Source organism: Engystomops pustulosus, chromosome 7, assembly GCF_040894005.1.
Source record: "Engystomops pustulosus chromosome 7, aEngPut4.maternal, whole genome shotgun sequence".
Classification (NCBI taxonomy): domain Eukaryota; kingdom Metazoa; phylum Chordata; class Amphibia; order Anura; family Leptodactylidae; genus Engystomops; species Engystomops pustulosus.
The window spans coordinates 126442747-126468665 of NC_092417.1; the positions used below are offsets into that span (position 1 = coordinate 126442747).

Here is a 25919-nt window from a genome sequence, read left to right on the forward strand (position 1 = left end):
GTCTGTACCTTTAAGGCCCTAATACCACAGTGTGACAGAAGTGCAGGCAGAGCAACCTCTCCCTGCACCTTCTGTCCTCCTAGATCATTCTCTCAGCGCTGCAGGGGGATTGTCTGGAAAGGTGAGAAGACAGGGGGTGTTATATATATATATATATATATATATATATATATATATATATATATATATATTATAGAGAGAGGCAGAGGCAGTGAATGTATAAGGGACAGGGAAGGGTATAATTTATATATATGAGCAAATATATAGTGGACAGGGGTGGTAATTTTTATATGTAGAGGACCCACTGTTTAGGGGACTGGGGAGGGTGTAATCTATATATTAGAGGAGGCACTGTATAGGAGACAGGGGTTGTAATTTATATATAGAGTAGGCACTGTATAGGGGACGGCGAGTGTTATTTAACCGGTTAAGGACCGAGCCCTTTCCCGTTTTTTCATTTCCATTTTTCACTCCCAACCTTCAAAAATCTCTAACTTTTTTATTTTTACACGTAAAAAGCTATGTGACGGCTCGTTTTTTGCGTAACAAATTGCACTTGATAGTGATCGCATTGAATATTCCATGCCATGTACTGGGAAGCGGGAAAAAAATTCCAAATGCAGTGAAAATGGTGAAAAAACGATTACAGGGATACCAATTTTGTATAGGTTTTATAATGTTTTCATACATTTACAAAAATTAAAACCTCATGAACAAAAATTTATTTTTTATTTTGCCATCTTCTTGTGCTTATAACTTTTCCATTCTTCGTTGTATGGAGTTGAGGGTGGTGTCATCTTTTGCGACTTTTGATGATGTTTTCAATGATATTATTTTTAGGACTGTACGACCTTTTGATCACTTTTTATAGAATTTTAAAACATTTTTAAATGGCAAAAAAGTGCCAGTTTTGACTTTGGACGCGATTTTCCGTTACGGGGTTAAACGCAGTGAAAAACGTTATCATATTTTGATAGATCGGGCATTTTCGGATGCGGCGATACCTAATGTGTTTATGATTTTTACTGTTTATTTATATCAGTTCTAGGGAAAGGGGGGTGATTTGAATTTTTAGGTTTTTTTATTATAATGGTTTTTTTTAACTTGTTTTTTTTTTTATTTTTACTATTTTTCAGAATCCCTAGGGTACTTAAACCCTAGGTTGTCTGATCGATCCTACCATATACTGCCATACTGCAGTATGGCAATATATGGGGATAGCACATTGTAATGAATGTGTTAACCCGAAGTAGCTTCGGGTCTTCGTGAGACCCGAAGCTACAATGGCGATGGATCGCCGCTCCCCGATGACGTCACGGGGAGCGTCGATCCTCGGAAAGATGGCGGCGCCCATGCGCCTTCATCTGTTTGAAGCCGCCGATCAGCAAGAAAACACACCGGTTCCGGCACCGATCGCGGGTGTTACCGATAAGCCTCTGCTGCAATATGCAGCAGAGACCTACCGGCTATGGAGAGGGCTCGGCCCGCATGCATCGGAACGTGACCCCGTTAAATATAGAGGACCACTGTATAGGGGACGGGGTTATAATTTATATATAGAGGAGCCACTGTATAGGGGACAGGATGTGATAGAGGAGCCACTGTATAGGAGATGGGGGTGTGTAATTTAAATATTGAGGAGGCACTGTTTAGGGGAACGGAGAGGGTGTAATTTATATTTAGGGAAACGGGCAATATAGAGTATGGGGGGGGTTAATTCATGTATATAACCATAGTATAGAGGACAAGGAGACTAGGACATTTATGTATAGATGCGCTGTATAGAGGACAGGGTGAGCTGTAGTTCATGTATTGTGGGCAGGGGTGTAATTCATGTATAGAGGACTGGGGGAAGGTGTAGCTCAGGGTCCCCAAATGCCAGGCCCCCTATGCCTTGGACAGTCGGGCCACTGTAAAGTGCTCGATACGGCCGCTCGAGCACTATTTCTGGAGCCATGTGGCTGGACGACAACCCTGTCGCATATCGCTCCATGAACTAGGCTGCGCTGTCGCGTGCGTATCAAAGCTTTCGTTTTTTAAATATGTCTGTTTGAGGCTGTGCACCCCTACTTGCCTGGCTGCGGCAAGAAGATAGAAGACGCGGGGCGGGAGCCTGAGGCCGTAAACCAAGAAAGGTCAAAGACCTTTTCTGCACCCGGACATAACAAAAGGGCTTAAATTTTTTTCATATTGACAAGGTCAATGGCTCGTTGCGTGTTGTCTCCAGCTTGTCTGCACAGTAGAAAACAATCCAGATCCTTACAAACGAAATGTGAAAGCCAGAGCTCCATTTGGTCTGCTAGGTATCTTCGTAAAATCTTTTGTATCTGCATTTAGCAGGCTATCAGGTCTTTAGCTAAAGCAGACAGAGAGGCATTCTTTCCCGTGTTTTACAGTTCTGTACAATACAAGCTTGGCAGAGGCGACTAGGGTATCCTGTAGTAACGCAGTAAATAGTATTAAGTTATACGGGAACAGCAGATGGAGGAAATTTTATATGTGAAATAATACCTTATTTCACATATTAAAATTTCCTCCATCTGGGCCCTGGGTCTTCTCTCCCAGTAAAATCCTTCACAACTGTTTCTAGTTCTTCAGCTGAAATCTCCTCATTTAGGTGTGAGAGGATTGTTTAGGGGGAGAGCACTGGCAGAGGAAGCGATCCAGAACTTCATCATGGTCAAAGGTAGTTGGAGGTAGGGCTCACAGGAGAGAATACATTGAGGAATAATAGTCATGAAAGAGTTCTGCCAATTTGGACCGGTGATAGGGGAGAGTATTCCCCTCACCTCCAACGTAGAGCGGAGTCTAATTTGTCGTCTGGTCTCTGATGTTGTGCATAGAGTTTGTGAGCTTATTGGCATATTCATTCTATTAAATTTCTTTAAACGATCAGCAGAAAGCAAGTCCATCTCTTTACAGAAAATGGCAACAAGGGCTTTTAGAGTTCAGGCCAAAAGTAAGCATTATGGAGGTATAAGAATACATATAAATACACCCTTCAAGACTCAGTACTCATTCACATGGCCGTACTGGGGGCTGAGATCTGGTCACATGATTTAGGACCAGATCACGGCCCCCATAGATCTCTATGGCTCCTGAACATGTGTGGTGAGCACACGGTGCATCACTGTCTGGCACTGGCCAGTCTATGGCGGGAGAAGGGATGAAGAACGCTCACCTCTCCCACCACCTCCTCCTGGCCCTGTGCTTGCCTGGGATCGGGTGTCAGCGAGCAGATCGCCAAGGGAATGAGGCCTAAGGGGAAGAGAAACCTGTTATGGGAAAGGAAGTATATAGTACAAAAAGCAAACGTAAAACATTGTAGATACAAACAGTGCAAAAAACAACCCCTTTCCTCTGCAGTAATTTTTTTTTTTTGGATGCTTTGATCTTAATGTTAGTGGTATATTTTGGTTGATTAGTTTTGCCTTTATTTAAAACTGAAATTTGGTGACAATTTTAGAGAATGAACAATTTTTTTTACATTTCTAAATATTATGCTCTTCATACAATTAGTCTGCCAAACTAAATTGATTGCTAATATACATATATGATCGATTTTATAAAGATCCTTTCATTTTTTTAGGACGTGACAAGGCTTATCCCATATTATTTGTATATTGCCCTTGATGTAGGCTAGAGAGACATTTTGGACACACAAGCTTGTGTATGGACGGTAGAAGAGAATGCTCTAGGAATTGACAGTGCCAGCAATATGACAAAGGAATTAAAAAAAAAAAAACAGAGCTCCATTAACATCAAATATTTATTGAGGAGTCAGAAACGGACAGAGCACTTTAATGCTTTTTACGTGGCTTTTTACATGGCTTGACAAGTTGCAATATCGGGAGAAGATCTGCTGTAATAAGTGCATGTGGCCAGGAGAATTAAAACGTCTCGCTAAAGAATTGTAACTCCTCAGGGGCTCTTAGTGATGCTGATTTTCTATCCTTTCGTAATGTGAGGCTAAATGGAAAACCCCATAAATAAGGGGTTCCATTGTCTTTCAGGAGGGTCGGAATAGGCCTCCAAGCCCTCTGTTGTTGCAGTGTGAACCAGGGACGATCTTGATAATGTTTGTTTAAAGCCCAGAAAGTCCACAGAGTCTGGCCCTTTTCATGATCTCCTCTTTAAGGATGAAATGTGTCACATAGCAAATGAAGTCTCTGGGTGAGCCCTGCAATTTTTGGGGAGGAGGGCAAGGTTTTCTCTATTCAGCTTGACCTCTCCTATCTGTGTCTTGTTGTCCTCTGTACTGCTGAGCAACTGTGACCATCATCCCTGCTAGATGGGACAATTCCCAGGAGACATCCACAGCCGGCGGAGAGATCACAGGGATGTGTTGCTGCGGTCTCCATGTGGCGACAGGCAGTTGATGCCTGTGTCATCTGAGAAATGGCTGCTGGCAGGAAGTGGCAGGTCTGCCGGCAGCCAAGTGGCAGGGAGTAGTATGTGCCCCCTGTAAGCTCCTGGCTTGCCAAATTGCCCATGTCCATCAGTTGGGAAAGCTGTTTTAAGCTAGTCTTTTAAAAGGAGATTTCATAGTGCAAACATGAGTTTAGCAAACACATCGTGAGATCACGACCCAAAGCTTATTGCTCTCATTAACCCCTTAGCGCTTCGTGGTGGATATATCCGCCACGGAGCGCAGTGACAGCGCTCAGTGGCTGATATATCCGCCACTGAGCTGAAGCCGGCTCGGCTCTGGATCAGAGCCGTACCGGCATTGGGAAACACGGGGTGCGGCTGTAACTAATAGTCGGCACCCCAGTGTAACACCTGCGGTCGGAGTGGGCTTCGATCGCAGGTGTTTAACCCGTTAAGTGCCATGGTCAACGCGACCGCGGCATTTAACCTGCCGTTGGGGGTCTTTCCCCCACGATTGGCTCCCCCGCGCCGTTTGCGGGGGGCGCCGATCGTTGCTATGGAAGTGCTGGGGTCCGATCTGGTCCCCAGCACCGCCTGCAGGCACTGCTAGTAAGATAGCGTCGATGACGTCATCTTACAGGCAGAGTGTCACCCTATGCAAGTGCATAGGCTGACACTGCTAATACCCTGCAATACATGAATCAGATGATTGCTTGTTCATGTTGCATGGTGGAACAAGTAAAAAAAAAAAAGAATGTTTTTCACTAAAAAATAAAGTAATAAAAATGCCCATAAGCCCCATTACATATAAAGAGACGTATAACACAAAAGTCTAAATCATAACCCAAACCCCACATACATAATATCACCGCGTCCATAACAACCCGTAGAATAAAAGTAAAACATTATTGAACCCGTATGATGATGAACGCCGTAAAAAAAAACTGCTAAAATCGCTCCCAAAATTATGATTTTTACCTTTTCAATCCCACAAAAAAAATGTAATAAGTGAACAAAAAACAAATGTACTTCAGAATGATACAGTTGAAAAGCACAACATGTCCCGCAAAAAAACAAGCCATCAACCGGCTCCGTAGCCAAAAAATTCTAAATGTTGTGCCACTTGGAAGACGGCAATGCAAAGATGATAGATTTTTCCCACATTAGGGTTTTATTTGACAAATTTAGTAAAACGTGAGAAAAAATATTCATGTTTGGTATCCCCGTAACCGTACTGACCCGTAGAATAAAGATATTTTGATTATTAGGCTGTATAGTGAACACCCAAAAAAAAAGTTCCTAAATTTTCAACAATAGGGGATATCAACACCAAAATGGTAACATTGGAAAAATAATGCCGTTTCATGGCCCCAATAACGAAAAAGCTAAAATTTTATAGCCTACAAAAGGGACCAATGAGGAAACTAAAATCCTGGCAGCTGCAGGTCCCTCCTTGCCTTCTGCGCCTCGCTGTGCACCCATAAAACAAGTAACAGCCACATGTGGGGGGGTCTCTGTACTCGGGAGAAACTGCAGAACAAATTGTATAGTGAGTTTTGTATTTTTATGTTTTGGAAATGTGTACATTTTAGGGCTATGTGAACGTGTAACCGACAAAATTTTACCATTCTAAATTTCACCTTCATTTTGATTCAATTACTATCAAGATCTCAAGGGGTTAACAAACTTTGTGAAAGCTGTTTCTGATAGTTTGAGGGGTGCAGATTTGAAAATGAAATTTCATTCAAAACAGTATTTATCCGCAAAAGAGTAAATTCTGAAAATACGGAAAATCGCTATTTGTTTTGTAAGCTGCAGGACGTCAAAATAAGTTATCCAGACAATTAAAAAATTATGAAAATGTAAAGTAGATATATGGGAAATGTTATTTAGCAACTTATTTAGGTAGTAAATATATCTACCTGAAAATGTAATGATTTCAAATTTCAAAAAAGTGAAATTTTTCAAAAAATTAATCTTTTTTTTTTTTTTTAAATAAACGCAAAACTTAAAAGCCAACATTTACCACTAAAATGAAGTACAACATGTGGGGAAAAAACGGTCTCATAATCGCTTTGATAAGTAACAGTGTTCAAAAGTTATAACCATATAAAGCGACGCAAGTCAGAATCCAAAAAATGGGGCTGAGCCTTAAGCTGTAAAATGGCTGCGTCCTTAAGGGGTTAATTGGTTAACCAGTACCTAATTTGTATCATTGTTTTTCCTCTCTGGCGGTTAGCAATATGGACCTCATTAACTTTCTGGTGAGCTTTGTATAATATATATATTTTAGAGATGAGCGAACATACTCGTCCGAGCTTGATGCTCGTTCGAGCATTAGCGTACTCGAAACTGCTCGTTGCTCGGACGAATACTTCGTCCGCTCGAGAAAATGGCAGCTCCCGCCGTTTTGCTTTTTGGCGGCCAGAAACAGAGCCAATCACAAGCCAGGAGACTCTGCACTCCACCCAGCATGACGTGGTACCCTTACACGTCGATAGCAGTGGTTGGCTGGCCAGATCAGGTGACCCTGGGATAGACTAGCCGCTGCTCGGATCATTCTGTGTCTGGATGCCGCTAGGGAGAGAGCTGCTGCTGGTCAGGGAAAGCGTTAGGGTGTTCTATTAGAATAGTGTTAGGCAGGAGTGATTCAACAAGAACCCAACAGCCCTTCTTAGGGCTACAATAACGTTATACTTTTTTTTTTTTGTTTGCTTGTGGCTGGGCTTGCTGGCACTAGTAGTGCAGCTAGTACCATATTGTGAGGAATTTGCAGGGGGACTTGCTACCGTTGTGTTTAGCTCTTAGTGACACACATATCCATCGCAAAGACCAAAGTGGGAAAATTTATTAGGGGTTGGATTTCAATTAGGCACAGTCTGGCAGTTTCTTTTTATTTTACGTTTATTTTTTCATAACTCAGCGTCATCTCATCAGTGTGCTTTCATACTTGGCTAGAAAATAGCCAAAGGAGAATCCAAACGGCTTACTTACGCCTACAATAGCGTTATATATATTTTATTTCTGGTTGATCTGCTGGTGGCTGTCCTTGCTGCAGTGCATCTACTAGCTAATTGTGAGGAATTTGGAGTGAGACTTGCGACCGCTGTGTTTAGCGCTTAGTGACGCACATATCCATCGCAAAGACCGAAGTGGGAAAATTTATTAGGGGTTGGATTTCAATTAGACACAGTCTGGCAGTTTCTTTTTATTTTACGTTTATTTTTTCATAACTCAGCGTCATCTCATCAGTGTGCTTTCATACTTGGCTAGAAAATAGCCAAAGGAGAATCCAAACGGCTTACTTACGCCTACAATAGCGTTATATATATTTTATTTCTGGTTGATCTGCTGGTGGCTGTCCTTGCTGCAGTGCATCTACTAGCGAATTGTGAGGAATTTGGAGTGAGACTTGCGACCGCTGTGTTTAGCGCTTAGTGACGCACATATCCATCGCAAAGACCGAAGTGGGAAAATTTATTAGGGGTTGGATTTCAATTAGGCACAGTCTGCCATTTCCTTTTTATTTTACGTTTATTTTTTCATAACTCAGCGTCATCTCATCTGGCATAGCAGTGTGCTTTCATACTTGGCTAGAAAATAGCCATAGCAATAGGATAGCATTGTTTGGTTTTCAAAACTAAAAAACACAAAAAAAACTAAAAAATACAAAAAAAAGTAAAAAAAAAAATTAAAGTTATAACTTTCATTTTCAAAATGTTTAACCCGAGGGCTAGGGGTAGAGGACGAGGGCGGGGACGTGGGCGTCCAACTACTGCAGGGGTCAGAGGCCGTGGTCCTGGGCGGGGTGAGACACCACCTGCTGATGAGGGAGCAGGGGAACGCCGCAGAGCTACACTCCCTAGGTTCATGTCTGAAGTTACTGGGACTCGTGGTAGAGCACTGTTGAGGCCAGAACAGTGCGAACAGGTGATGTCGTGGATTGCCGACAATGCTTCGAGCAATTTGTCCACCAGTCAGTCTTCCACGCAGTCCACCCATGTCACCGAAATCGGCACTCCTCCAGCTCCTGCACCTCAGCCTCCTCCCCCCCAGTCTGCCCCCTCCCAGGAAAATTTGGCATTTGAACTGGCATACTCTGAGGAACTGTTTTCTGGACCCTTCCCACAGTCACAAACCACTAGTCCGGTTGCTGCTGAGCAATTTTCCGATGCCCAGGTTTTCCACCAGTCGCAGTCTGTGGGTGATGATGACCTTCTTGACGTAGTGGAAGAAGTGTGTAAAGAGGTGTCCGACGATGAGGAGGCACGGTTGTCAGACAGTGGTGAAGTTGTTGTCAGGGCAGGAAGTCCGAGGGGGGAGCAGACTGAGGGATCGGAGGATGATGAGGTGACAGACCCAAGCTGGGTTGAGAGGCCGGGTGAACACAGTGCTTCTGAGACGGAGGAGAGTCCTCGACCAGAACAGGTTGGAAGAGGCAGTGGTGGGGCCAGACGGAGAGGCAGGGCCAGAGCAGGTGCATCAGCGCCAAATGTGTCACGTAGTGAAGCTCCCGTGGCGAGGGCTCCCGTGGCGAGGGCTAGATTTTCAGAAGTCTGGATGTTCTTTAAGGAAACACCGGATGACCGACGGACTGTGGTGTGCAACCTTTGCCAAACCAGGATCAGCAGGGGTTCCACCACTACTAGCTTAACTACCACCAGTATGCGCAGGCATATGAATGCTAAACACCCCACTCAGTGGCACCAAGCCCGTTCACCTCCGGCCGTGCACACCACTGCTCCTTCCCCTGTTTCAGCTGATAGTCAGCCCCCTGCCCAGGACCCTGGCACAAAAACCCCATCGTCGCCTCCACGATCCTCCACAGCATCCACCAGCGTTCAGCTCTCCATACCCCAGACGCTGGAGCGGAAACGTAAATATAGTGCAACCCACCCGCACGCCCAATCCCTTAATGTCCACATCTCCAGATTGCTTAGCCTGGAGATGCTGCCCTATAGGCTAGTAGAGACCGAGGCCTTTCGCAACCTCATGGCGGCGGCCGCCCCTCGGTATTCGGTCCCCAGCCGCCACTACTTTTCCCGATGTGCCGTCCCAGCCCTGCACCAGCATGTGTCAGACAACATCATCCGTGCCCTGACCAACGCCGTTTCTGACAAGGTCCACCTGACCACGGACACGTGGACGAGTGCTGCCGGGCAGGGCCACTGTATATCGCTGACGGCACATTGGGTTAACTTGGTGGAGGCTGGGACCGAGTCTGACCCTGCGGCTGGTCATATACTGCCGACGCCGAGGATTGCGGGGCCTACCTCGGTCCAGGTCTTTCAGGCCTACTATGCCTCCTCCTCCCACCCCTCCTCCACCTCCTCCTCCAAACTACCATCCGTGGGCATGCCGCCATCAGTCGGTAGCTCTAGGCACAGCAGCAGTGCCGTCGCTAAGCGACAGCAGGCGTTGCTCAAACTGCTGAGCCTAGGCGATAAAAGGCACACCGCCCAAGAGCTATTACAGGGCATCACGGCGCAGACTGATCTGTGGCTGGCACAGCTGAACCTGAAGCCAGGCATGGTTGTGTGTGACAACGGCCGTAACCTGGTGGCGGCTCTGCAACTCGGCAGACTGACACATGTGCCATGCCTGGCCCATGTGTTAAATCTGATAGTTCAGCGTTTCCTCAAGACATACCCCAATCTGTCTGATTTGCTCACGAAGGTGCGCCACATCTGTGCGCATTTCAGGAAGTCCTGCACAGATGCTGCCACTCTCAGGGCAGCGCAGCGCCGCCTCCAACTGCCCGCTCACCGACTGTTGTGCGACGTGCCCACGAGGTGGAATTCAACATTAACCATGTTATCCAGAGTTTACCAGCAGCGCAGAGCGATTGTAGACTGCCAGATGTCAACTTCCACCAGAACTGGTAGTCAGGTCAGTCAGCTTCCTCAAGTCTACAATGAGGAGTGGACGTGGATGTCTGATATCTGTCAGGTGCTGAGTAACTTCAAGGAGTCAACACAGATGGTCAGTGGCGATGCCGCCATCATCAGCCTCACCATCCCGCTGCTTGGCCTGTTGAAAAACTCTCTGATCAGCATGAAGTCGGAAGCTTTGCGCTCGTCACAAGAGACAGTGGAAGAATATTCCCTTGTTGATAGCCAAAGCACCCTTAGGTCTGTTTCTCAGCGCATATCGGAGGAGGTGAAGGTGGAGGAGGATGAGGAGGAAGAGGAGGAGAATGTTGGCGAGACACAAGAGGGGACCATTGTTCAGTCCTCCACTGTTCAGCGTGTATGGGCAGAAGAAGAGGAGTTGGAGGAGGAGGAAATGGACAGTCAGGCCAGTGAGGGGAGTGAATTCTTACGCGTTGGTACTCTGGCGCATATGGCAGATTTCATGCTAGGCTGCCTATCCCGTGACCCTCGCGTTCAAAGAATTTATTCCAGCACCGATTACTGGGTATTCACTCTCCTCGACCCACGGTACAAGCAAAATCTTTCCACTCTCATCCCTGGAGAGGAAAGGAGTGTGAGAATGCATGAATACCAGCAGGCCCTGGTGCACAAGCTGAAACACTATTTCCCTTCTGACAGCGCTAGCGGCAGAGTGCGTAGTTCTGCGGAACAAGTAGAGAGGGAGAGTAGGCGAGCAGGCAGCTTGTCCAGCACTGGCAAGGGTACGCTTTACAAGGCTTTTGCCAGCTTTATGTCACCCCAGCAAGACACTGTCAAATGTCCCCAGTCTCGGCAGAGTAGGGCTGATCTTTACAGAAAGATGGTGAGGGAGTACGTAGCTGACCATACCATCGTCCTAAATGATCACACAGCTCCCTACAACTACTGGGTTTCAAAGCTGGACATGTGGCACGAACTGGCGCTGTACGCCTTGGAGGTTCTTGCCTGCCCTGCCGCTAGCGTGTTATCCGAGCGGGTTTTCAGTGCAGCTGGTGGCATCATCACCGATAAGCGTACACGCCTGTCGACTGACAGCGCTGACAGGCTGACGCTTATTAAGATGAATAAAGCCTGGATTTCTCATAATTTCCTATCTCCACCAGGTGAAGGAAGCTCAACCTGAATAATTTATGCACTCCTCCTCCTCCTCCTCATTTTCCTCCTCCTCCTCCTTGTACACTAAAGCAGAGGAAACTGGCTATTTTTGACAGGGCCCACTGGCTCTAGCTATAGTACTTTATGCATTTAATTTTTCTGGAGGGCCACCTACCCGGTCCTCTGTTTTAAACAATTTTTGGGAGTGCCACATACAGGCACTCAATCTATTCAATTTTTCTGGAGGGCCACCTACCTGCTCCTCTGGTTTGAAAACTTTTTTGGACTGCCACATACAGGCACTATCCAAATTAAATTGTCTCCATAGCAGCCTCCACACGTTGTCTCCATTGCTACCTCCAAAAGTCGTCCATATAGCTGCCTCCATACATCGTCCCCTTATCAAACGAGGTGTGTCAGGCAGAAATTTGGGTTGTTTTCATGGATTCCACATTAAAGTTGTTAACTTTGTCGCCACCCTGCTGTGTAATCCACAAAATATACTGGCAAACTTTTATCATTTACCAATATTATTTCAGCGCTTCTTGCGCATCTGTTTACATTCCCCTCACCCGCCATATCCTAAACTTATAAGAACGCTACTACACTTGATCTTATACAAAAGGTTCTTAGAAGTGCTGTTTGGGGAGTAGCCTAGAGACAGGGGCTTGGATTGGCGAAAGCTCGCCTGGCAGCGGAGTGCCAGCTCCATGCCAAGATCCAACTAACATAGTTTTAACTGCAGCACCTTTAATCTACTACTAGTTCACTGCCTCCATACATGGTCCCCTTATCAAACGAGCTGTGTCAGGCAGAATTTTGGGTTGTTTTCATGGCTTCCATGTTAACTTTGTCGCCACCCTGCTGTGTAATCCACAAAATATACTGGCAAACTTTTATCATGTACCGATATTATTTGAGCGCTTCTTGCTCACCTCCTTTGGTTCCTCTCTGCCACCCATTGGTTTGAAGCCCGAGTCCATTTAGGGTATGTCGCCATGCCACTCTCTAGCCTGCCGCTGCTGCCGCTGCCTCTGCATGCCGTCCCCTATAGTGTCAGGGTCAATTATTGGATGTTTTAGATGTTATCTAGCTTCATTCTGTCACTCTGTCATGACCATGCTGTTGCCCATAATTTTGGCATAATGGTGCGTTTAAGCAGCCTCAGAGGCATCCATGCATGCTGCCCCTGCTGTTTCCTGTCCATTTCCGTGGTGTTTCATTCCTTTTCTGAGGTTCCCAGGTGTTTGGCCAAGCTTCCCTGTGCAGAGCCTTGGTCCCCTTGAAAAATGCTCGAGTCTCCCATTGACTTCAATGGGACTCGTTATTCGAGACGAGCACTCAGGCATCGGGAAAAGTTCGTCTCGAATAACGAGTACCCGAGCATTTTAGTGCTCGCTCATCTCTAATATATTTTTTTAAATCATTCTATTTTTTGCATACCTAAGAATATGAGAAGCCCTGCAGAATTTAATGGCGCTATATAAATAAAGATTATTATAAGTGATACATTTCTATGTTCCTTGTAGCCCGAACAATGTTTTCTTTATATGAAATTTCATTACCACTTGGACAATTGTACATTTTAGATTGAATTTGTATTTGTTTTAAAGGCATCAGCAAGAGTCTTGACGCAGTCACTGGGCAGCTTGGCAGCACAATTGGAGCAAAACTGACTTCCATTGAGGGATCTCTCAAGGAAAACATTACCAAGATGTTTAAATCCAAGGTAACTGTTTGTAATTCCCCTGTACGTCCTTCAGATAATCTTGTTTGGAAACAATTATTTGTTAATTGTTTACCTTAATGGCGCACTTGCACATCAGATGCAATATCCATTAATTTCTGGGCTCTAGGAAAAAAGTTCGTATTTGATGTTAAGCAGTTTTGCTTTTTTATGAAAAATCATACCATTATTGGCTACCCAGAAAAATGTAGCTTCTGCAAGCTTTTCAGCGCACATGGGCCCTTCATCAGGTACTATTATAAATAAAGCACTGAGAGAAAAACACAACATTTGACAGATGTTACACTTTGTACATGTGTTAGATAATTTGTACGTGAGACCTTATTAAGAAAAGCTCGGGTAATAAAATTAAACTGTTACACAATTAAGGGAAATTGAGAAAGTGGCTACGGAATGCAGGGTTATGGAGTTTGGAATAGGATCTACAAATAGGCATGCTTTTTCTGCATGATCTTGCTACCGTAATTCCTATAGTCTCTAAATATTTTATTCCATCTTCAGCACCACATGGTTTTAATAAAATACTATAGCAGTATAGTTGTTGAAATGCCCACGGTCCCTTAATCCATACCGTTTGAGCAATTCTGCATAATCCTCATCACTGAGATTATTTAATATCTCCTCTTAAACCCACATATGCTAAATAACTTCCTCCTTAATCTTACACTGATTAAAATACGAGGAATAGGATTGGTCGATGTGTACTCCATATATTGACAGCAGCATAATACATATTTTCACTGGCATGACCTATAGGTTCATTTTATTGATCTTACATGTATGAGGCATTTGGACCATCTCATAGCCCTTGCATATTTCACAGGTAGATTATATATTTTTAATAAGACCCTTTTACTGTTTGTTTGGCTAAGACTTTTTTAGCAACTTGCATTTTAAGGTTTTAAGTTCCAGTGTAGACTAAAGTGTATGTGCTTTATTACTGACAGGACGGATTTCTCAATTTACAGGGGAAAGATGGCTTAGTACTGTGTTGCCTAACCCTAGTTGCTACTTTTACTTTAACTGTATTTCTCTCCTGACACCACTTGTCAGGATGGTTTTTGTTTTATCTATAAGTTGGGAAGGGGGTTTTATGGTTGTCATGAGGCGCATAGGCTCCCCCTTCCGCTTAAAAAAAATATATATACATATTTAGGCTGCATTCCGGCTATAGCCTGGAAGGCACACGTCTTGGTGCTGGAGCGGTGATCGGGGCTGACCCCTCCCCTCTCCATAGAGAATAGAGCCGCATGGCCATTCTTTCAGCACGCTCTATCTCTTTTGCGGCCACGGCTTGAAACAGTGTGTACTTGTTGTGCGAGCACGGGCACGTACGAGCAGGGGCGCTTTAGACACCAAGTATACCCATCAGCAAATTTGCGGCCAGATATACGTCCCCCATACGTACTTATACAGACATGTTTATACAATTACTAACATTTACACCACATTTAACATCACCGACCACTTTATTAGGTACACCATGCTAGTAACAGGTTGGACCCCCTTTTGCTTTCAGAACTGCCTCAATTCTTCGTGGCATAGATTCAACAAGGTGCTGGAAGCATTCCTCAGAGATTTTGGTCCATATTGACATGATGGCAATACACAGTTGCCGCAGATTTGTCGGCTGCACATCCATGATGCGAATCTCCTGTTCCACCACATCCCAAAGATGCTCTATTGGATTGAGATCTGGTGACTGTGGAGGCCATTTGAGTACAGTGAACTCATTGTCATGTTCAAGAAACCAGTCTGAGATGATTCCAGCTTTATGACATGGCGCATTATCCTGCTGAAAGTAGCCATCAGATGTTGGGTACATTGTGGTCATAAAGGGATGGACATGGTCAGCAACAATACTCAGGTAGGCTGTGGCAACAATGCTCAATTGGTACCAAGGGGCCCAAAGAGTGCCAAGAAAATATTCCCCACACCATGACACCACCCCCACCAGCCTGAACCGTTGATACAAGGCAGGATGGATCCATGCTTTCATGTTGTTGACGCCAAATTCTGACCCTACCATCCGAATGTCGCAGCAGAAATCGAGACTCATCAGACCAGGCAACGTTTTTCCAATCTTCTACTGTCCAATTTCGATGAGCTTGAGCAAATTGTAGCCTCAGTTTCCTGTTCATAGCTGAAAGGAGTGGCACCCGGTGTGGTCTTCTGCTGCTGTAGCCCATCTGCCTCAAAGTTCGACGTACTGTGCATTCAGAGATGCGCTTCTGCCTACCTTGGTTGTAACGGGTGGTGATTTGAGTCACTGTTGCCTTTCTATCAGCTCGAACCAGTCTGCCCATTCTCCTCTGACCTCTGGCATCAACAAGGCATTTCCGCCCACAGAACTGCCGCTCACTGGATGTTTTTTCTTTTTCGGACCATTCTCTGTAAACCCTAGAGATGGTTGTGCGTGAAAATCCCAGTAGATCAGCAGTTTCTGAAATACTCAGACCAGCCCTTCTGGCACCAACAACCATGCCACGTTCAAAGGCACTCAAATCACCTTTCTTCCCCATACCGATGCTCAGTTTGAACTGCAGGAGATTGTCTTGACCATGTCTACATGCCTAAATGCACTGAGTTACCACCATGTGATTGGCTGATTAGAAATTAAGTGTTAACGAGCAGTTGGACAGGTGTACCTAATAAAGTGGCCGGTGAGTGTATAGACTAATATATACACACCTTTATATACTTATATACACACACATAAAGTTGTTCACTCGTATATTCGCACCCATATACATACAAGTATACACTTACACGTCATCCAAGAAATGTGGCGTTTGTGACAAAACTATCCTCATCCTTTAAAAAAGCTTTATGAAATGTATTCAGCAAATAGTAAGGGACGAAACTCCTTCATTCATAACAAATTTAAAATTGGTGATTCATAGTGAAGTGATTACAGTCTAGAGCAGCCATCTACATAATCTGGTACATCATCTGAGGAAGTCACCGTTTCTCACCCCCATCCGACTCACCCTCCCCCTTCTAATCTGTCTGCATCGTTACAGGTTCACCCATTCTTTATTAATTTTTCAACTTTGAGATTTTTTGAGGTACTTACCCTTACTTTTGTCCATCTTTATAATGCATATATTGTTTTGCTTTGTATTGGCAGTGCAGGGTTGGTTGTAGGGGGGGTGTTGCCTGGGTTTCCCCCATGGTTTGGGATTTTGGTCCCTAACCCAATAGTGCTGGATTGTAGCACATTTTAATTGATTTTAAATTGTTTGTGTCTCACCATTGTTTGTTATACTTGAATAAAATTTAAATATATTTTCACTGCCATTTGTTTGCTCCGGTTTTTCTTCTTTTGTATGCCCATCATCTGGTATTATGCACCATGGGAAAAGTAAGCAGGGAAAGCCAGTCTGAGGAAGAGGCAGAACTGGAGTCTGACGAAGAAGAACCACCCCAGGAAGACTTATCAGGCAAACCTTTAACTTCATTTGACAATGTCAGTGAAATCTTAAGGTTGGTGCAATTAACTATGAACCTGGAAGACCCCACAGAACCTTTATCGGTCCAGGACTGCATGTTCCAAGGATTAGCATCTAAAAAGTCCAAGTAATGTAGAGTATCTCATTGCCAAGGAATGGAAAGATCCAGAAGAGACCAGTAATTACAGAAAACTTTAAAAGAAAATATCCGTATCAGATCAGGGTATGGAACGCTAGAAGAAGATACCAAAGATCGATGCCCCTATAGCTGGGATTTCCAGAAAAGGATCCCTACCATTTGAAGACACGGGACTCCTTAAAGATCCGATGGACAAAATATTTGAAACTATACTTCAGGGAACATTGGAACAGCAATCTTAAGGTCAGGAATAGCAGCAACACGCACAGCCAGATATATGGGGTTATGGCTGAAACAACTAGAGGGACATCTCCTGAAAGGCACCCTCAGAGAAGAATTTGTCAATTTTCCTCTATTAAAACAAGCAACAAATTACTTAGCAGATGCTTCGGCAGATACAGTAAAACTCTCAGCCAGAGCAGCTTCTATTTCCAATACAGTAACAAGTGGCTGTTCCCTGTGAGGGAGATTGTCTCTTTGGCTCGGCATTAGGCAATATCCTTGAGAAAGCATCAACAAAGACAAAAAAATTTCCACAGGAAATGAGATTCTATAATCAGTGGCGCTCCTTTTGGAATCGAAAGGTACCAGCCATACAAAGGAAAAAAACAAAAACAAAAATTTCTTAACAAGAATACAAACAAATCTTCCTCCCAGTGACACCAGGATTCCAGTCGGGGGCAGGTTAAAGCATGACACTAGATCTAAGATCTACTAGATCTGCTAGACCTTCAGGATGCATACTAGCATGTGCTGATCCAAGAGACAAAACTGAAATTCCTGAGGGTGGCTATCCAGGTGGAGAAGGAAATCCGTCATTTCCAGTTTCTAGTCCTCCCATTTGGGCTTTGTGCAGCACTGAGAGTTTTCACAAAAGTGATGGCAAAAGTCACAGGGCTTTTACATATAAATGGAATTCAGATCATTCCCTACCTAGACGACTTCCTCATCTCGGCCGCAACCCCATCCCTATTGTTACAAGAGCTGAACCTGGCACTGGAGATTTTTTCCTCCTTAGGGTGGATGGTCAATCAAGACAAGTCAAGTCTTCCATCCCAGCAAAAAAATCATTTTGGGAATAAGAATACAAGGCTACAAAAGTTATTGACAGAAGAGAAAATGGAAACACGACCTCAGAGAATCCAATCACTGAAATACAAGGGCAACCCACCCATCAGAGAGATCATGAGATGTCTCATCATGACCTCTTGCTTACCAGCAGTTCAGTGGTCCCAAAACACATTAGACCTCTGCAATCTTTTCTCCTGTCAACCTGGGACAAAAACCAGTGGTCATTGGAAAAGAAGGTGAAGATAACAAAAGTGGTAAATAGGTGTTTATTAAAAGAAAACTTGAAGGGAGTACACTGGTTATTAGAATGATTAGTGAAATCCAAGCATTTTTATGTAAATCTTCTGTTCAGAGACTATTGCATTATACTCAAACATCACCCAGCTTTCCTACTGAAAGTAGTGTTGTCTTTCCACAGAGAGAAAGAAATTACATTACTGTTTTTTTTAATCTAACGCATCTTCAAAATAGGAAGGCGAATACCACTGTCTGGACGTCAGATGATGTTTATTAAAATACCTAGAGATAAACCCTCTTATGTTTTTTTCAGCATTACTAGCTTGATGTAGGCCCTGATCCATCTTTATCCTTTGGCAGAAAGGTTCTTTCTGCCATTGTTAGTGCACAGTGTTTTCCCACCCAAAATAACCCCAAAACAAATATATAAACAATATATATATATCATATTGGACCATAATATTAGAATCTTATGAATAAAAGTCCTTGGATACCAACTGATCTCCGAAGGGGAGGGACCCTTTGATTGGCTTTACGTTGTTTCATGCCCCTGGAAGGCAGAGAATCCCTCCAGTCAGTGCCGCTGCTGAGGTCAACAGGAAATCCAATTACTGGTAAGAGTAATGTAAATTTTTTTGTGGTGTTTTTTTTTTGTATTTATTTTGCTGGTTCAGCATGTATAATGAAACTGCCATATATAATAAAGTAGATATCACCAGACAATTTGCACATGTATGGTATCGCCGTACAACCCATACAATAAAATAAAATCATTTCTGAACCAGCACAGTGAATACAAAAAAAAAAAAAAAAAACACATGACAATAGATGAAAATTACTCTTAGGGGTAATTGGATTTCCTGTAGACATCCACAACGGCAGTGATAAAAGGGATTGCCCGCCTCTTCCAGGGGCAGGAAACAGGTGAAGCCAATAAAAGGGTCCCTCCCCTTCGGGCATCAGTTGGTATCCAAGGACTTTTATTGATAAAAACGCAATATTATATATGTGTATATATACGTATATATGCAAATATATATTTTGGGAGGGTTTTGGGTGGGAAAACACTGTGCACGAACAGAAACAATTACAGAGTAATAAAACTAGGGTGGGACAAAGGCAGAAAGAACCTTTCTTCCAAAAGATAGAGATGGATCAGCCTAAACGGGGGGAAGGGGGTTAGCTGATAGTTTGCCATGACAGCCTCGGGTCTTACAAAGACCTGAGGCTGTCTGGTTTTAACCCATTCATTAAAATGTGCGATTGTAACAGTATTATTTCTATTAAAAATACCTATTATATTAAACAAAACAAAAAATTTTAATCACTCCCCTTTCCCTAGAACTCATATAAATATAAACAGTAAAATTATTTAACATTTAGGGTTTCGTCGCGTCCCAAAATGTCCCGATCTGTCAAAATATAATAACTGTTATTCCCAGCGTTTAACCCCGTAATGGAAAATAGCGCCCAAATTTAATAAATGCCACTTTTTTGCCATGTTGAAAAATATAAAAATTCTATAAAAGTGATCAAAAGACCGTCCAGTCCTTAAAATGGTAGCATTAAAAGCATTATCAAAAGTCGACAAAAAATACCAAACAATTTTAACTGCAGTTAGCAGATAATTTGTATCTTGTGAAGTACAAAAACAGATTAGAGAGTGGAAGGGGCAGATTGAGTTTAAAGTTTTGTGGGACAAGGTTCAGTATAAGTTGGCTTCTATTCATCAATAGTAAAATTCTGCTCTCCATTTGAGGAGTTAGCTTTGACTACACCTTTAACCCCTTCCCGACATTTGACGTAATAGTACTGCATCGCGGGAGGTGCGTTCCCGCAAAATGCAGTACTATTACGTCAAGCTTCTGGCGCCGGCTCCTGAACGGAGCCGGCGCCAGAAGCTGCGGGTGTCGGCTATATATTATAGCCGACACCCGCCTCTAACACCCGCGATCGGAGATTTCTCCGATCGCGGGTGTTAATCCCTAACACGCCGCGGTCGCGCTGACCGCGGCGTGTTAGAAGCATTTAAAGTTCAATTAAGCTGAATCGGACCCCCCCGCGGCGCTTACCGGGGGGGGGGGGTCCGCTGCTCCGATCGCAGCCCCGGGACTGCCGGTGCCCGGGGCTGCGAGATCTTCCTCCGGAAGCCGGGTCCTGCCTTCTGACAGGACCCGGCTGTAAGACACTGGGCATGCGCAGCATGCTATTGCACTGTGTAACCTGTAAAAAAAGCTTGAACAAGAAGATCACTTGTTCAAGCTTAGATGGCAGTAACTGTAAAAAAAGTAAAAAAAAAATAAAGGTTTTTTACAATAAAAATAAATAATAAAAGAAAGTGAAAGTCCCCCCAAACACCACAGTAAAGTATAAAAAACACTAAATCACAAAAAAAAAAACACTTATTTGGTATCGCTGCATCCGTAACAATCTGTACAATAAATCCTAATCATAATTGGACCCGCTCGGTGAACGTGGTAAAAAAAAAAAAAAAAAAAAGTTGCCAAAAACTGAAACTTTTTATCAAATTGCTTTCCAAAAAATGTTCTAAAAAGTGACCCGAAAAAGTTACAAGCACCAAAATGATACCAATAAAAAGAGCAGTTTATAGCAGTTTATAGCAGTTATGCCGCTATAAACATGGCAATACTAAAACAAATGCAATTTTTTCTATTCTAGTTTTCCTTCAATAAAATTGGACAAATATAAATAAAACTATATAAATGAGTTATCACCGTAATCGTAGTGATCCGTAGAATAAAGATAATATATTATTCTTATGCTACAGTGAACACCCCCCCCCCAAAAAAAAAATGCTAAAAATCCAAAACAAGAATTGATGATTTTACTTTCCTCCAAATGTATAAAGTTAATAAAATTAAGCTATAAAATAAGCTAAAAACTCACTAAAATGAAGGTTTTTTTACAGTGCATCTCATCTCGCAAAAAATAAGCCCTTATTTGTCTAAATTGCTTAAAAAATAAATAAAGATTGTATAGCCTATTCCCAACGAGCGTTGTTATAGAATGGTGCGGCGGGTAGTGACTTTCCAACACCGGTCAGACACAGTGATCAGGGCAAGATGGCGGCTATTCCTGACAGCCATCCATCCTGCCCCATGGACCAGAAGGGTTACGTTGCCCCCACACCCCCCCAGTTTATGATCGCTGCTATTGGCTCATCAATTCAGACGAGCCAATAGCAGCGAATTTACTTATGACGTCAGTAATACCGGTCACCATGTCTGTAGACACGGTGATCGGGGCAGGGTGGCGGCTGTTCCTCACAGCCACCAATTTTGCCTTTCGGTCCAGAGGGGTTTTGTTGCCCCCCTCTGTCCATGTTTGCCGCTATTGGCTGGTCGATTTGGTCCAGCCAAAGGCAGCAATATTCGTCACAATGGGCATCACTAGGGTGAATAAGAGCAACACTTGCCGTATCATTTCTCCGTTTTTCAAGAGGAAGATATTAGGAAACTAATATTGGGACAAGGAGGACCGGGGCCCCAGTACCTCTGGTTTAGATGTTCCTGTGTTTTGCCAGGACAGCATTTTCCCGGTGAATTCTGCTGCTTCTAATGGTAGAAGCAGTTCCAAAGTAGAGTAGAGTAGGTAGAGTCTGTTCCAAAAGAGGAGTTAGGATGGACACTACATACTACTAAGAGACCTGCGACACCTCCAGAGTGACAAAAGTTTAGTTGGTCCCTTGATACATTGTACCTCCTTATACGCAACACATTCACAATTCACGCCCAACCTGTTGTGAATTAATTTCGGTAAAATTAATAATTGTAACAACTGGTAGGTCACATTGCTCCCTATACCCCTCCATTATTTCATAAGGGGCGCCACATAACGGGCACTGAACTCTCCAGAAATAATTGCAATTTCCATCTTGGACTCCATTGCACATCGTATTTGGAAACCACCTATATGTTCAAAATGATCATTTCACCACGTGTATTACACTACACCACATAATACACTTGCTATATTCCCCAAGGGGTGTACATTCAACAATTAGGGTCACTTTTCGGGTTTTCCTCTGTTTTGGTACCACTATGGCTCTCCAAATGTATCCTGACACATGTGAAGGATTTTTGTCAAATTTGGCCTCTAAAAGACAAACATCCCTCTTTTCCTCTACTGTGCGCCCATAAAGTATTTTATATGCACATGTGGGGCACTTCTACACTCGGGAGAAATAGTTTTACACCTTTTTTTGGGTTATTTAATATATTATCCCTTGTGGCTTACATAAATTAGGGGTAAAGTGACATTTATAGGAAAATTTTCACCTTTTTAATGATTAGGGCCTATTTGGATCATTCACCGGTAGGGGCAAATACATATATTACACATTGCAAAAAGGGGTGTGCATTCAAAGATTAGGGACACTTTTCGGAATCTTCTCTGTTTTATACCACTAGGGTTCTCCAAATGCATGTCAAATTTGGCTTTTAAAAGGCAAACATCCCCCTTTCCTTTTACTGTGCGCCCATACAACATTTTATATACACATGTGGGGTACTTCTACACTTGAGAGAAATAGGTTTACCCATTTTGGGGGGTTATTAAATTTTTTTATCCCTTGTGGCTATATAAAATTAGGAGTAAAATGACCTTTATAAGAAAATGTTCACCTTTTTCCTATTTAAGTCCTAATTAAATCAAACACCTTTATGGACAAATACACATATTACACCTTGCTAAATTCTCTAAGGGGTGTGCTTTCCAAAATGGTGATACTTGTTGGGGTTCCACTCTGTTTTGGTACCGCTACGGCTCTCTAAATGCATCCTGACACATGTAAAGGATGTCTGTCAAATTTGGCTTCTAAAAGTCCAACGCCCCTCTTTCCCTTCTGAGCTTCACTACGTACCCATACAACATTTTATTTGCATGTGTGGGGCAATTTTATACTCGGAAGAAGTGCTAGTACACATTTTTGGGGTTGTTTCATCTTTAATGCCTTATGGCAGGGGTCCCCAAACTTTTTACATAGAGGGCCTTTCATGGTCCCTCTCAGACCGTTGAAGGGCCGGACTAAAGTTAAAAAAAAAAAAAAAAAAATTAAGAAATTCCTCTGTACACTGCACATATCCTATACTGCTCCTTCATCATTAATTATTTCCTATGCTTCCCCCCACCACTTATTATTTCCTATGCTGCCCCTCTATCATTAATTATTTCCTATACTGCTCCTCCATCATTAATTATTTTCTGTACTGCACCTCCATCATTATTTCCTATATTGCTTCTCCATCATTAATTGTTTCCCATACTGCTCCCCCATTAATTATTCCCTATACTGCCCCTCCACCATTAATTATTCCCTATACTGCCCCTCCATCATTAATTATTCCCTATACTGCCCCTCCATCATTAATTATTCCCTATACTGCCCCTCCATCATTAATTATTCCCTATACTGCCCCTCCATCATTAATTATTCCCTATACTGCCCCTCCATCATTAATTATTCCCTATACTGCTCCTCCATCATTAATTATTTCCTATACTGCTCCTCTATTATTAATTATTCACTATACTGCTCCTCTATTATTAATTATTCCCTATACTGCCCCTCCATCATTAATTATTCCCTATACTGCCCCTCCATCATTAATTATTCCCTATACTGCTCCTCCATTATTAATTATTCCCTATACTGCCCCTCCATCATTAATTATTCCCTATACTGCCCCTCCATCATTAATTATTTCCCATACTGCCCCTCCATCATTAATTATTCCCTATACTGCCCCTCCATCATTAATTATTCCCTATACTGCTCCTCCATTATTAATTATTCCCTATACTGCCCCTCCATCATTAATTATTCCCTATACTGCCCCTCCATCATTAATTATTTCCCATACTGCCCCTCCATCATTAATTATTCCCTATACTGCCCCATCATCATTAATTATTCCCTATACCGCCCCTCCATCATTAATTATTCCCTATACCGCCCCTCCATCATTAATTATTCCCTATACTGCCCCTCCATCATTAATTATTCCCTATACTGCCACTCCACCATTAATTATTCCCTATACTGCCCCTCCATCATTATACTGCCCCTCCTCGTGCCACATAAAAGGTTGGTATATAAAATGAGACTGCTGGGAGTAGGAGAAAATCTGTGTATCTGGGTAAGTAATTGGCTTAGTGATAGAAAACAGAGGGTGGTCATTAATGGCACATTCTCAGATTGGGTTGATGTTACCAGTGGAGTGCCACAGGGGTCAGTATTGGGGCCACTTCTTTTTAATATTTTTATTAATGACCTTGTAGTGGGTTTACACAGTCAAGTTTCAATATTTGCAGATGATACTAAGCTGTGTAAAGTAATAAATACTGAGGTCGATAGTTTAGCATTACAGAGGGATTTGTGGAAGCTTGAGGGATGGGCAGAGAAATGGTTGATGAGGTTTAATGTAGATAAATGTAAAGTTATGCACTTGGGCCATGGAAACAAAAAGTATAATTATGTTCTAAACGGTCAATTACTTAGTAAAACTGAAGCTGAAAAGGACTTGGGCGTATTGGTGGATGGTAAACTTAATTTTAGTGACCAGAGCCAGGCGGCTGCTGCTAAAGCAAATAAAATAATGGGATGTATCAAGAGAGGAATAGATTCTCATGATAAAGACATAGTTCTGCCCTTATACAAATCCCTGGTCAGACCACACATGGAATATTGTGTACAGTTTTGGGCACCAGTATATAAAAAGGATATAGTAGAGCTGGAACGGGTGCAGAGGAGAGCAACCAGGATTATTAGGGGAATGGGGGGACTAGAATACAATGACAGATTACAAAATTTGGGATTATTCAGTTTAGAAAAAAGACGACTGAGGGGAGACCTCATTACAATGTACAAATACCTGAATGGACAGTACAAGGATCTCTCCAAAGATCTTTTTATACCTAGGCCTGTGACCAGAACAAGGGGGCATCCTCTACGCCTAGAGGAGAGGCGATTCTACCATCACCATAGACAAAGGTTCTTTACTGTAAGAGCAGTGAGACTATGGAACTCTCTGCCGCAGGAGGTTGTTATGGCGGACTCTATGTACATGTTCAAGAGAGGCCTGGATGCCTTTCTGGAGAGAAAAAATATCACGGGTTATGGGGATAAAACATTTATTTAATTCTTGAAGGTTGGACTTGATGGACTTGCGTCTCCTTCCAGCCTTATATACTATGATACTATGATGATTAATTATTCCCTATACTGCCCCTCCATCATTAATTATTCCCTATACCGCCCCTCCATCATTAATTATTCCCTATACTGCTCCTCTATTATTAATTATTCCCTATACTGCTCCTCCATTATTAATTATTCCCTATACTGCTCCTCCATCATTAATTATTCCCTATACTGCCCCTCCATCATTAATTATTCCCTATACTGCCTCTCCACCATTAATTATTCCCTATACTGCTCCTCTATTATTAATTATTCCCTATACTGCTCCTCCATCATTAATTTTTCCCTATACTGCCCCTCCATCATTAATTTTTCCCTATACTGCCCCCATAATTAATTATTTTTTTTATATCCGGGCCCCCCGGCCGCAAAAATATATTTTCTGCTGGTTAAAAAAAAAAATCCTATACTCACCTCTGGCAGCGGCTCCCGAGTCTTCTATCTTCGGGCTGCTGTCGGACGGGAAGGGGTGCGCGGCCGCACACTCAGGTTCACGGAGCGATGTGCGCCGGGGTCGTCTTCCGGCCACATCGCTCCACCTGTAATAATAGTGCTCGAGCGGCCGTATCGGCCGCGTCGAGCACTATTCAGGGGCGGGCAGGAGCTTCCTGTCCGGACGGACGGAGGCTCCTGCCTGACTGCCGCGACTTGCCGGGGGCCTCAGCAGGAGCCG

At 43.2% G+C, this 25919-nt stretch overlaps 1 protein-coding gene across 2 annotated transcripts in view; it reads left to right on the forward strand.

The window, feature by feature from the left end:
• EDC4 (enhancer of mRNA decapping 4) overlaps positions 1-25919 on the forward strand; it is a 688366-nt gene that overhangs the window by 592057 nt on the left and 70390 nt on the right. For both annotated transcript variants that reach the window (XM_072117764.1, XM_072117765.1), the window contains exon 23: positions 12992-13107. In XM_072117764.1, coding sequence (XP_071973865.1) covers positions 12992-13107 — 116 coding nt within the window. The remainder of the gene's footprint in view (positions 1-12991; positions 13108-25919) is intronic.